General features: G+C 37.0%; 1 protein-coding gene across 5 annotated transcripts in view; it reads right to left on the bottom strand.

Moving 5' to 3' along the window:
• Positions 1-14456, bottom strand: part of PCDH17 (protocadherin 17) — a 91257-nt gene that overhangs the window by 25270 nt on the left and 51531 nt on the right. For 4 of the 5 annotated variants that reach the window (XM_051778858.1, XM_051778857.1, XM_051778860.1 and 1 more), the window contains one exon: positions 1181-1264. The exons of the other annotated variant lie outside the window; for it this stretch is intronic. In XM_051778858.1, coding sequence (XP_051634818.1) covers positions 1181-1264 — 84 coding nt within the window. The remainder of the gene's footprint in view (positions 1-1180; positions 1265-14456) is intronic. 5 annotated transcript variants of the gene reach the window in all.

Genomic DNA, 14456 nt, shown 5'->3' with positions numbered 1-14456 from the left:
GAATTAATCTCCAAATCTGAACAAAACCTGAATGGTTATCACCTTTCATTATTTTGAGTATCCTAATGATTTTTGCATTTTTCCCTCATGAAGTACAGATTTAATAAACTCATAATTGTATACTGACTGCATTTACATGACACCAAGTGAGACATGGACTCAGGCACATGCACTCACACAAGCAAAAAGCAAGGATACTCTTTCAAGCTTTAAAGTTTTGGTCAGGTATAGAATTTCTCCCAACACGAACAGGAAGGTTATAAATTAAAAACGTTTTCATTCTCAGCTGAAGTTTGTGCCTTGCAGTAAAGTAGGTAATAAAAAGACAAAGTATTTCATGCTTTAGCAAAAACGGCCTTTTCAATAAATTTACACGAGGTAGTAATGAGCTATATTGTGCAGTGTTTAATCTGCTCTAAAAAAAGTGGGAAGTCATTCTTCTACACAGTTCTCAAGTATTAAGTCCGTACATCTCTTATGTTGACAGCTGAGCTTCAGGCTATAAAATAGAAGAACCTGTTCTACGTCTACTATTTAAAACAAGAGCAGAAAACCTAAACCTCCATCAATCTGCTGCCTTCATTTTATGGCTTATCTGTGGCAAAAAATGAATAATAAGAAAGATATTTTCTAATTCTACAGACAGATCCATCAACCCACTGGTACCTGTAAACCATGCTTTCCTGTAGAGATTGGTGGTAATCGTGCAGCTGGAGTTTTAAACATACTATAGCAGTGAGCTAGTGCTATTCACCTGCAATTACATTAAGGATGTGTAACAAGAATGTATCTAGAAAATGTGCATGCACACAGCACATACCCAAAGTAAAACAGGTTCACACAGTCTTTTTTATACATCTATACCTCTTCCAAATGGCATGCTTTCTTTTAAAAACTCTATCAGGACAAAAGCATAGAATAAGCCAGTGATATAATTTTGAACAGTTTTTTTTCATAGGAAATTTATGTCCAAATCTCTTGAATACAAGATTAATACAAATATGCAGTTTCTTTGTCAAATTACTTTCAAGGTCTTCAAGAAATAGCGTTCTATCAAGTTCTGCTACATGAGTTTTTAAGCTGTGACTTTTCAAAAAACAAACTCGACACATTTTTATAATCTCACATGTAAATTTTGGATCAAAATAGAAGACAGCTAACAGATGAAGTATTTGCTCACCTGAAAGAAGCAGATCAACAGACTGAAGTCTACTTGTGATGGTATGTAGGGTGAGGATAGCAAAGGAAAGCAAAGTCGGGAATGCTTGAAAAATAAAATATTTTTAGTTAACAAGAAGAAAATTAAAACTTTGGAGAAAGGATTCATTTCACATCTGAATCCCTCTTCCAAAATGGCCTCTGATTTTGTCTTAATCTTGTGAATAGCCATGTCTCAAAAAGGATGGTAGTTGCATTAAAGCATACAATACTTTTAACTAAGGGCCACTGCAGAGTGTATTCAGGAATAACTCTCTCTCAGGTAAATAATCTACCCAGGGTAAAATGGACCATACAGTGTAGCAGTGTGCGAATGATTTAGTGTAGTGACTACAAGTAGTTTCAGCTCCCTTTTTCTGATAGCTCTATCCAGACAGCAATTTCATAATGCATTCAAACTCAGTGCCAGAAAATATCAACTCAGTGGAGGAAAAAAAGCAAGAGATATTCCCTAAGAATTATAGTTCCATTTGCTTTAAAGCATGACACAAGTGTGAGAAACACAGAAAAACATACAAGTATAGTTTGGTCGCATTTATTCCATAAAGATTGAGAAAAATGTATCTTATATGGATTATTTGGATATTTACAACAGATGAAAATAACAGCTAATTACATAAGCTATCAACAGGAAAAGAGCTTATAGGGTTTCTGACCTGATATCATATTCATTGAATCTAATTTATGAAACTGCTTGAGGAAATATTCAGCTGCTTTCTTGGAAGACCGACTTGGGGATTATTGGAGCTGTATAATTGTTCAACTGATCAGACTTAAAAAGAAGCATTTTGTTTTACATTAATCTTCCAGAAATGGGCAAAGAATTTGAGAAATATATTGTTGTCTAAAAGTCTTGCCAAAAATGTCTAGCTGAGAGCAACCACAATTACTTTTTTTTTTAAAGTCTCGCATTTTCTTATTTTCAATCTTTATTCAACATCTGTTTCCCCCCTCCTCTGTAACATAATTATGCAGAAATCCAGCATAAGACAGGTTGAGCGGTTAATAACAGGCAGCTTAAACATTTTTTCCCATTGATGTACTGCAGATGTTTCTTCCCTTTTCTTTTTTTTTTCCTTTAGCTTCTCATTTAATTTGTATACATTTCTATCCTGATCTTAAAGTGTGGTCTCATAACATATGGAAGCACCTGAAAATAAATCTAGAAAAAGCACATGTTCATAAGGCTCCTATTGGATGTGTAGCACATTTAACAGGAGAGTGCAGTTTGTCCAGATAACGTTGAAGGAATTTGACTGAGATAGGTAGTGTCACCCAACTCTCACTCAAGAAAGTCTTCCGGACCTTTTAAAGATATTCTATATAAAGGTTGATAGTCCTTCAGTATATGTCTATCTTTTCTTTTTCCAGAAGAAAATTTGCTTTTTATTTGACATAAATTTATCTCAAAAGTAGTTGTGGCTCCATGATAAATACTCCTCATTTTACAAACATTTTATTTCAGTGATAGCACTTGACATTTAGCCTAAAAAAGATGGAAAAATGTTGTACTGACAGATGTTCAAAAGGTCCACTAAAATATGAGTTTCTCCATGCAGAAACAGGTACAAGATGCTGTTGTCACCTGAATTTCCAAAGGATACTCTTATTAAGATAAATAGAGGATTCTAATTCATCTGGGGAAAAAAAAATCTTTAAAGAAGTTGGGATTAACTGTGGAAAAAGTACTAAAAGTCTAGCAAATCTTCAGACAAACACACAGACCAAGAAGATACAAATTACAAAAGACAATACTATGCAAAAATAGAATGGTTTTCATTTTATATGATACATGTAAACATACAAAGCACAGTAAGTGTAACTGAATGTACAACCTATTGTAATTAGAGGATTCTATCTCCAAGTTCACATAAATACCTTAAATGGAATTATTCGTTGAATGTTGAATGAGTTTATTTGAGACTTCACAGAGTCACAGAATATTCTCAGTTGGAAGGGACCCACAAGGATCACTGAGTCCAACTCTTAAGTGAATGGTCCATGCAGGGGATTGAACCTATGTTAGTGGGTCAGTGTTATTAGCTCAAAATTTAACCTGTTGAACCAATTTCAGGGTCATGAATCCTAGCAAGACCAATAAGAATGAATGTTTTCTCCACAGGTTTAATAATGTTTAACTCTTGCTTGCAAACTGAGGACTGGATAACAGGTTTTTATTTTTTTTCATAGTGTCACTGATTTAGTTCTACATTCTTGGTATTTCAAAAAACTATTGTATATTTTCCATTTTTTCTGGCATTTTTGTGTATAAAATGTTGATTTTAACATTTTTTCAGCCTACCTGGTGCACGAATTTTTAACTTTATTTGCACTCACATATTTTTTATACTATATGTAATATGGATGAGGTACTACCCTTTATTAATGAGACACTTTACAATCTGATGGCTCCTGCTGGAAGAAAAGTATCTGCTTTCATTTATCTCACAAGAGGTGATAAATAGTTAAAAAGTAGCACAGAAGACACATGTAAATTCCTAGTTTATCTATGAAACATATATTCCTTAAGAGGGTCACAAAACTGCAACTTCTAAGCTGCCAGATTTAAACAAAAGAGAAATTCTGCCATTGCTTGATGTCATAGCTAGTAAAGTAAGTTTGACAAAGATGAATAAAAGAATATTTTTAACTAAATATGAACTTTAAAGAAATCTGAAACATTAGTATCTTTTCTTTGGGCAAAATTACATGTAGGATAGTTACAGATTATGAGATTATTTGATTTTCCTTTATTTCTCTGAAAGATTACTAGTTTCCCTCCCAGGCAGAAGTTTAAAAATCATTTTCAAATTAAAAAAATAAACAAACAAACCAAACCCAGAAAAAATACCCAACCAAAACCAAACTCTAATTTCAAATCCCCTTTTGGCATAAGGTAAGAAAAAACACTTGATATTTTTAAATAGCTATCAAATGCTAGAAGCTGCTTTAATAATGAAAGATTGCACAGATAGCTTTTGTAATGTCCCCAGTCAAGTTAGCCATAAATATGTGCATACAAAACAGAAAATCCTTTTGTAATGGAAAATATTACTTTGCAAAAAATATTATTTCCATAAGGGAGTTCTTCAGCATATACTTTGTCTATCTTTATAGTTGCACTTCTAAATTATCAAAGTTGCAGAAAACTCTTGTTGTTACACATCATCCTCACCTGCTGCCAGCAAAGGAATGAAAGCAGAAGAGGCAGTTTGGAAGTAGGCAAGAAAAGTTAAAGAATGTGAGAAGAAACTGAGACACCTTGCATCTGGTATATCCCTAAATTACCCTGGAAATCTGTTTAGAACTACCTGCCAGGTCATGTGTTGACACTTACTGTGCACCCATGTGTGCCTAGAAAACTGGGATTCTTGGAATTAATCCATCCAGACTGAAATTTAGTGAAGTTTATTAGATTATAGGGGTGGGGGGAAAGAAAAGAAAAAAGTAAAACATATAACAGCATCTTCAATACAAACACAAAACCACCTTTAATATAGGATTGTGCTATGGTTTATAGTAGAGTTTTTCTATACACCATCATCATAGCTGAATGGAACCTACAAGAAAGATGGAGTCAGATTATTTACAAGAGCATGTAGTGACAGGACAAGGGGGAATGGTTTTAAACTGAAAGAGAGTAGGTTTATATTAGATATTAGGAAGAAAATCTTACTGCGAGGGTGGTGAGGCACTGGAACATTTTACTCAGGGAATTTGTGAATGCCCCATCCCTGGAAGTGCTCTCAGAAGAAAGTAATGTCCTCCTATCTTTATGGAGGGAATTTTTCTGCATGTAAAAATATATTATTTACAAAGCTGACAAGCTCCAATTCGGGGGTCCTGATATTTCATTTATATTCTTTTCTATTTTCAATATAGTTGCTATTCTACTATGATAATTGTCTTCTGCCTCATGAGCCCTGATTTTTCTTACCTTCAGATTTCATCAGTTTAGAGTTCTCTGACATTCTTGTCGAAGTTCTCAGGAAAAAAGTTTTGTCTGGTATCTACTGCTTGAACTTGTAGTTTTGTAAATGTCAGTTCTGTGCAACTCTACATCAATGATCTTAATATTATGAAACACACATTTATATACAGAACAAACTCTTCAGGTATGATGATTTAAAATAATAGTGCCTCTTTACAAATCTTTTAATAAAGAATAGAACAAGGAGTTAATTGATACCTTGTTTATAATGGAATTGCACAAGCTATATGTGCACCAAAAGTCTCAAACTTCAGTATAGCTATTCACAAAAAAAAGAGGTTCAGACTTAAGAAAATGGTGATCAAAAAATCTGAATTATGTCCTTTGCAGTTCAGGAAGGCAAGCAGCGTTCACTGGAAGGTGGCTGGTACCAATCTTAACTCTAGTAGACAGTCAAATAAGTCATCTTTACTTTCTTTGCAAAACCAATATTTTCATAAATGCTAAGAGATTCAAAAGCTATACCAAACTGACATTAACTACCCAATCATGTAGATCCTAAATAAGCCCAGGAAATTGTAAATTAATAAAAAAAAAAAAACAAACCAAACCCTAAGTAAGTTTAATGTTCTTGAAAACTCAGTCTGGACTTGGGTCATGACATCAAGTTGGCAGTACACTGACAGTTGATCTAAAGAGAAAGATATGACATTAATTATTCTTACACTCCTCTATTTCTCTATTGTTAAATACTGTCTACCATGAGATCTGCCTAGCTTGCTTGATCTAGGGAGAACGTCCTATACCTCCATGTCAGAAATAAGAAATAATAGAACCTATCCTCCACAACTAAGAGCCACACTCGTGGTGAACAAGATAATGATCAGTGTACCTTCAAGTCCTATCTAAATATCATGATTAGATCATATATCATATGTATTAGATGATATAATTCACATGATATGGACTAAAAAGCCAACAGTTTGCACGTAGCCAACAGTTTATTTCTCTTTAACTCAGGGAAATTATGCTACCTTCAATAGGGAGATACTTGGAAAACATCAGCTTATGAAGGAGTGTTTCCTAGTTCAGCAGAGCAAATGGTCCTAAAAGACTCACAAAGGTATTGTGATGTACTCACTATACCCTAGCCTCCTGGGCTGAAATTCTAAAGAATAAAATAATCTGTGTTCTGGGAGGGCTACATTGCTTAGACATGTAAATTAAGAAGTTGGCCTTTTTATGCTCTCTACTTACTCTGTGGAAAAAAAAAAAGAGAGACTCCTACAGAGGGAATTTCAGTTTAAATTCTTAACGTAGAGATTCAAATACTTTTGGAGTAAGCTCTCTCTCTTTTTTGACTGCCAAAAATCAGGAAGAAGAATTGTTAACCTTGTGAACTTCAACATGGTCAAGTGCAAAGTCCTAAATGTGGGTCGGGCAATACCCAATATCAATACAGACTGGGAGATACATGGATTGAGAGCATCCCTGCTGAGAAGGACCTTGGGTTTCTGGTAAATGAAAATGTGGACATGATCCATCAATGTGTGCTTGCAGCCCGGAAAGCCAACTGCATCTGGGCTATATCAAAGGCAGCATGGCCAGCAGGTCAAAGGAGGTAATTCTGCCCCACTACCATACTCTCATGTGACTCCACCTGATGTGCTACATCCAGTTCTGGAATACTTAGCACAAAAAAGACTTGGACCTGTTAGAGACAGTTTAGAGCCAAGCCACAAAAAACATCAGAGGGCTGGAGCACCTCTCCTGTGAGGACAGGCTGAGAGAGTTAGAGAATCACAGAATCACAGAATATGCTGAGTTGGAAGGAACCCATAAGGATCATTGAGTCCAACTCTTACCCCTGCACAGGACCATCCCCAAGAGAGACACCATGTGCCTGAGAGCGTTGTCCAAATGCTTCTTGAAGTCTGTCAGGATTGGTGCTGTGATCACTTCCCTGGGGAGCCTGTTCCAGTGCCCAACCACCCTCTGGATGAAGAAACTTTTTCTAATATCCAACCTAAACCTCCCCTGACACAATTTCAGGCCATTACCTCGGGTCCTGTCACTGGTCATAGAGAGAAGATACCAGTGTCTGCCCCCTCTTTTCCTCTCACAAGGAAGTTGTAGACTGTGATGGGGTCTCCCCTCACTCTCCTCTTCTCTTCTCCAGGATGAATACACCAAGTGACCTCATCTGCTCCTCATATGACTTCCCCTCAAGTCCCTTCACCATCTTCATTGCCCTCCTTTAGACACTTTCTAGCAGCTTAATATCTTTCCTATGTTCTGGTGCCCAAAACCGCACACAATATTCAACATGAGGCTGCACCGGTGCAGAGTAGAGTGGGACAATCCCCTCCCTCAACTGGTTGGCAATGCTTTGCCTGATGCCCCCCAGGACACGGTTGGCCCTCCTGGCTGCCAGGGCACTGCTGACTCATATTCAACTTGCCATTGACCAGGACCCCCAGGTCCCTTTTCCATGGCACTGCTTTACAGCATCTCATTACCCAGTCTGTATGTACATCCAGGGTTGTCTCATTCCAGGTGTAGAATCCATCACTTTCCATTCTTGAACTTCACATGGTTGGTGATTGCCCAGTCCTCTAATTTGTTGAGGTTTCTCTGCCTTCAAGGGAGTCAAAAGCTCCTCTGAGTCTGGCATCATCTGCAAACTTGCTTAGTATCCCTTCCAGTCCTTTGCCCAAGTCATTTATGAAGATGTTGAAGAGCATAGGACCTAAGATAGAACCCTACAGAACCCCACTAGTCACAGGTCACCAGTCTGATGTTTCCCCATTCACTATTAGTCTCTGTGCTCAACATGTGAGTCAATTGCTCACCTACTTGATGATGTGTTTATCCAGCTGCAGGCTGGACATTTTGTCCAGAAGGATCCTGGGAGAGACAGTATTGAAAGCTTTAATGAAATCCAAAAGGATTACATCAACTGGCTTCCCTTGATCAGTTAGGTGGGTTACTTTGTCATAAAAGGAAATCAGGTTTGATAAGCAGGACTTCCCTCTTATGCAGCCGTGTTGGCTGTGACCAATGACAGAGTTGTGTTTCAGGTATTTTTCAATACTTCCCAGAATAATCTTCTCCATAACTTTACCAGACACATTTGCCAGCTTCCAATGAGCTGGGACCTCTCCAGATTCCCAAGACCACTCAACAATCATCAAGAGAGTTGTTGCAATGACATCAGCCAGCTCTTTAAGGATTCCTGGATGAATCCCATCGGGCCCCATAGATTTGTAGGGATCTACCTGGAGCAACAGATCCCACACAATTTCAGGGTTGACTGGAAGCTGATCATTCTTGCAGTCATGGTCCACCAGTTCAGGGCACTGAGACTCCCTTGGTCCATCATCCGTGTGGAAGACAGAGGTAAAGAAAGTGTTAAACATCTCTGTCTTGTCTCTGTCCCTGTTTGTGAGGTGACCATCCTCATCCTGTAATGGACCAATGATATTTCTATACTGTCTCTTGCCATTAATATATTTGGAAAAAAACATTTTAATTGTCCCCCACATTTCTGGCCAGCTTCAATTCCGGCTGAACGTTGGCCACTCAAATTTTCTCCCTACAGTGGCAAGCAGTATCTCTGTATTTTTCCCACATCACTTGACCGTGCTTCCATGAGGCATACACCTTTCTTTTTTGCCTTATTTCCAAGAGAAGATCCCTGCTTAGCCAATCCAGCCTTCTGTCTTGCCTGCTTGACTTCTGACATTTGGGAATTGCCTGCTCCTGTGCCCTTAGGAGGTGATGTTTGAAAAGTGACCCTCACTCATGGACCTTAGTGCATGCAAAAACATTTTCCCAGCAGACCTTACTCATTAAATCCCTGAGCAGCCCTAAGTCTTCTCTCCTCATGTCCACAGGTGAGGTTTTGCTGGCACTTTTCCTCCTTTCAACTCTTGATTTTAAACTCGATCACTTCAAGGTTGTTGTGGTTGAAATGGCCACGAATCTCCATTTTGCTCATGAGATCCACTCTGTTGACAAGCAGCAGATCAAGGAGAGTGTCTTTCCAAGTTGTGTACCTTAGGACCTGTTCCATAAAGTTGTCATTCAGGATTTTTAGGAATCTTCTGGCCAGGTTGAACCAGATGTGTGATGCTCCCAGTTAATTTCTGGCAAGTTGAAGTCCCCCATAAGGACAAGGGCAGTTGACTTGGAAGTGTCCCCTAGTTCGTCAAAGAATAACTTGTTGGCATCATTGTCCTGTCTGGGAGGTTTACAAGACTCCTACAATGATATCCACATTATTTGTTTGTCCTTTGATTCTTATCCAGAGGCTGGGATTGTTCAGCCTGAAGAAGAGAATGTTCCAAGGAGACCATATAGAAGCATATCAGTATATTTACAGGTGTTTATAAGATTTAGGAAGACTTCTTATTAGGGTCTTTAGTGGCAGAACAAGGGGTAATGGTTTTAAACTGAAAGAAGGTATGTTTAGATTAGACATAAAGAAGAATTTGTTTATGATGAGGATGTTGAATTCTGTTTTGTTAGAGAGGTTGGACTAGATGATCTATAAATGTCCCTTCCTATTCAAAACATTCTATGACTCAATGGCTACATAATTCATGTGTTCTAACTTTTATGTTCTTTATTAGTATGAAGTTGTCACAAACAGCTACCTATAAGCAATATTTTTTGTTTCTGCTGGTTGACTACAAGAGTGTCTCAACTAAGGAGAAAGTGGTATGCCCTTGTTCCAATCTGCACTTCTGTACATGATATTCCACAGTTCAACCAGAACTAGAGATTTTAACTAGAATGGAGTCCTTTGGGACATAGACTGCCAAAAATGCATTAATTTAAGGTTGATGCACTCAGCTGTTTTCTCCTTCTAGAGAGAAAATGAGATATCTTAAGCCAAGAGCTTAATACACCACTGGGAGGTACTCAGATACTGCTGTGATGAGTATCAACAGAATGAACAAAAATATCTAATACATAATAAAAGCAACGTAGGAAAGGGCTGACTTCCAGAGAACTAACTGCTTTTTTCAAGAGAGCTTGGCCATATATATGCAAGGTGTGCATATATACATATAATCCTTTTTTTTCTACTACACAGTCATTATAGCAATCCTTTTTGCTCTGTGTCCATTTGACAAGTGTGATTTTTTTCAGAAATAGATACATGCCTTTCACTTCCAAATTGAAAATATGGTTGAAAGGCCTGGATGATTTTAAGTTACTACCTTTTGCCAGAACAAACAAGAATATTCATCATGAGCATGAAATAACTAACATGAACAAAACTAGCAAAAAACCATTCTGCTGGATGGCAGCACATTAGAATGAACACAGCATAAAGATTATTATATAAAAGATAACAAGTGAGGTGGATCACAGAGTGCAGTTACTATTACACTTTTTTCCTGTTCAACTCTTTTTTTGAAGACCAAATTTAAGAAGTAATCTGAAAAAAAAAACCCTGAAACATTAAAAGATGGTTAGGGCAGGAAGGATTTGAGGCCATTAACCTTGACAGAGCTTTCTTTGCCCTAAGCAATCTTTGTGCTTTCATAACATGAGCCACCGATGTTCATTTAGAGACTGAGATGAAAATACAACTGCATTTCACTCATGGACTAGTACTCATGTTTTGCTAAATGTACCCACTTAGTCACTGACATAGACTCGCTTTCCTGGTGAACCTTAAGAGAAAGTGCAATTACTTAAATGTAAAAATTCTATATAATTTTTTTTTTTCATGTTTTTTTCTCATGTTTTCCAGCAATTTAGGCTGTGTCCAGGAAGATCATATAATCACCTTCAAAAGTATTGCCCTAATCTATACAGAACTGCCAAGAAGTTGCAAGCTTAGGCTTCTCTAAAAAGAAAATGCTTTGCTGTAAACAAGGACAATACAGTATAAAAATACTTACTAAAATAAAAAATAAGATTAGAAGCAATATTCCTGATCAGAGGGGAGTGTTGTGGTTTAAACCCAGATGGCAACTAAGCATCGTCCAGCTCCACTCAGTCACTCCCCACCACCAGAGGGATGAGGGAGAGAATTGGAAAAAAACGTGATGCATAACACAATTGCTCACCACACGATGATCACTGCCCAGGCAGTTCCCAGGTAGTGACCCCTGGTCAGCTTTTCCCACAGTTTATGCTGAGCATGATGCCACATGGTATGGAATATCCCTTTGGAAAGTCTGAGTCACCTGTCCTGGCTGTGTCTCCTCCCAGCTTCTTGCACCCCTCCAGCATTCTTGCTGACAGGGCAAGAGATAGAGGAAAAGTCCTTGATTTAGTGTAAGCACTACTTAGCAACAACTAAAACACCAGTGTGTTATTGACATTATTCTCATACTAAATTCAAAACACAGTACTGTACCAGCTACTAGGAAGATAATGAACTCTGTCCAAGATGAAACCAGGACAGGGAGTCAAACTAATGGAATTAGGTTAGCCGAAAAAAAAGAATAAGAAAGGGAAAACTGTGCAAGGAAAAGTGGTGAAAAAATTAAAAAGACATGCCTTATGCAAAATAAGAAAAAAGGTGATCAAAACATAAAATGCTAATTATAAGATCAGAGATAAAGAAACATACCGTAATTAAAAGGTAATAAGAGGAAATATCAAGTAGCAAGGTAAAAACCAGTATGTGACTACCAGTGATGATTTAAAATACTAAATAATAAAGATTGAAAAGGTGATATTTCAAGAAAACTTATGCAACACCAATACATACGAAACAGAGGGAAAGATAAAATGTAATGATTGAATCAAAGGAGTGTAGTAGAAGTCACATGAGTGTTATTAATAATTATAATAATGATGATGAAGATGATTGTACAGATTTAAAAAAAGAAGTTGGTAACTAAGAACTGTTATGATCAAAATTAAGTAAAAATCAAAAAAGAACAATTTGATCCACTTGAAAATACCACTAATATCTTGCAATCTGACTAAATACATACTTCCTAATGCATATTTTAGTGCCCATTGACAGTAGATAAAGTATTACACAGAAATGCATGCATAATAATAACACAAGCCTAAACCATTCAGCTGTATCACAAATAATAATTATCTGGAACACTAAAAGATCATGGCAAGAGCTAATCTAATAAGTCTTCCATTATCCTTTAATACTTTAAAACTGTGCCGTGAGCTAAACAGTTGTCAAAATTGAGTTCTGTTTACACCGAGCTGAGTATCAGCGAAACAGAAATCACTGCTGAGCTCTAATTACAAAAACAAATTGTTCTCTCTGTAATCGAGCTGAAAAGGTTAGTCTGCTTCTCCTCCTGCCCCCCAACAGACTTTATGCTTATTGGAGGCAAAAAGGCAGATGAAAGCTCATATGCCATTTGTTGAGCAGATAGGAATTTTATGAGAGAGGTACAATACAAAGACCCCGCCAGATAACGCTGATTAGCTACTGCCTTGCAGGGATGAGGTCACAGAGAGCCTAGCCACTACTATATACCAGATATTGTATTTCATTTTAACTCAGCTAATGGCATACTCCCTTCTTTCCAAAGTGCAGCAGCTAAAGTGTGGTCTACTAGATAAGTGCAGTCCATGACTATCCTCCTTCTGAAGAGAGGTACAGATGGCAGAGGTTATCCAGAGAGGCATAGGGAATCTGTTCGCTGCTCAAAATCACATGAACTTCCATCTTCCATAGTGTACATGTAAGAACTGCAGTTCACCTTGTTCATCTTGTGCAAATATGAGCTAGAGTAAGTATTTGTGGAAACTTGACTGCATATGAATTCAGGGACTATACTATGAGCAAACCTGCATCAGAAGACTGAGTTCAGATTTCATATTGTGAAGTACTGCCCATAAGAATGTCCAACATCAATGGAAATAGAAGAGCTCACTATTTACCCTGTCCTCTAAGCTTTTATTAATTCCTACTGGGGAAAGATAGGGTTGTATTTGTCTTGCTGCAGTAAAGTCTTACATTGATAGTCACTTTGATGTCCAGCTCCCCACTTTCCAGCCCTCTTGACAATAATTTCCTCTATGACAATCACAGATTAGCTAGTGTCTGACACCAAGAGAGATGTTCATGTCTGAATATAAAATGCTGTTTGCATACTAAAAGCCATGGTTGCCTGTATCATCACTTCTTTACAGATAAGTAATTTATTTCTTGAAAGAAACTCTATTACAATGCAACTAAATATAACACTACTCCTCAGCAGGTATCACTGTGGTGAAAATAGCCCCTCACAGTTAGATGGTAAAAATTTGTTTTACACAGGACAGTCTCTGCTTATTCACTCTCAGAGAAAATATATTTTGCATCATCACTTACGTTGTTTTCCTTATCTGGCACAATAGCTACAATCTATATTTCTCAGCTCTGTGCCTCAGGGACCGAAACTAGCAAAGTAGAAGGAAAGCACATATGCTGATAAAAATGCAGTACCAACCCATCTCATGAACAGAAACAGAGTCATCTTTGATTTCCAACATGCTCAGAGCCCTTTCCAAGACAGCTGCTAAATTATTACTTTAAAACACTGAAAACCAGCATAAGAAAAGCTCTTATTTTATGAATAACTGCTACCTAATACACACAGCTTTGTTCAGGTAAGACTACTGATTCATTATAGCTAGTGCAGAGTTTTGCATCTAGAACTCAAAGAAAAGGTTACTGAGAAACTTTATTACAATGGCAAAGCATACTGTTCCTTTGAATGATGAATTACTAAAAAGAAAACAAAAACTGAAAAAAGGCAATTAAACCTACTTAATTCCAACATTCTGCAAAACTCACCAGATCTAAAAATCTAAGGCTCATTTAAAGCAAATGGAGTGGGTCATTAACAGCTTATTGAAGATGTCAATCAAATGGAGATGTGGGAAGAATTTAAACACTTGTAAGTACTGGCAGTCCTCATGCTGATTTTTTTCTTTTTGTTCTATTAAGGGGAAAATTTCAGTCTTCCATCCCTATTGGAACTAGAAATTCCTCCCAGTGTAGATTTCTATTTATAAATCTTTCATAAAATATCTCTTCTAACACTAGAGATTTTAAGGAACTTCATGCCTTTGGAATGGAATGTCTAACTTATTTATCTAGGCTACTTAAATAAAAATAATTTTTAAGTTTGCTACAGAAATCTGTACTATTTTCTAAGCCTAGAATGACTAAACTATACATTTGCATGGGTATTTACTCACAAAACAGAACTTGTAATCTGATTAGGTCTGTAATACAAAACCAAAACAGTATATAATGAATAAGAGTGGAATTTTTAAGCTCTTATCTGTAAATAAGTTTTATAATTAGGATATGGTC

Source organism: Manacus candei, unplaced genomic scaffold (assembly GCF_025592945.1).
Source record: "Manacus candei isolate 608988 ecotype Guabito, Panama unplaced genomic scaffold, ASM2559294v1 h1tg000014l, whole genome shotgun sequence".
In the NCBI taxonomy this organism is placed as follows: Eukaryota; Metazoa; Chordata; class Aves; order Passeriformes; family Pipridae; genus Manacus; species Manacus candei.
This window is presented reverse-complemented; position numbering and strand designations above follow the sequence as displayed.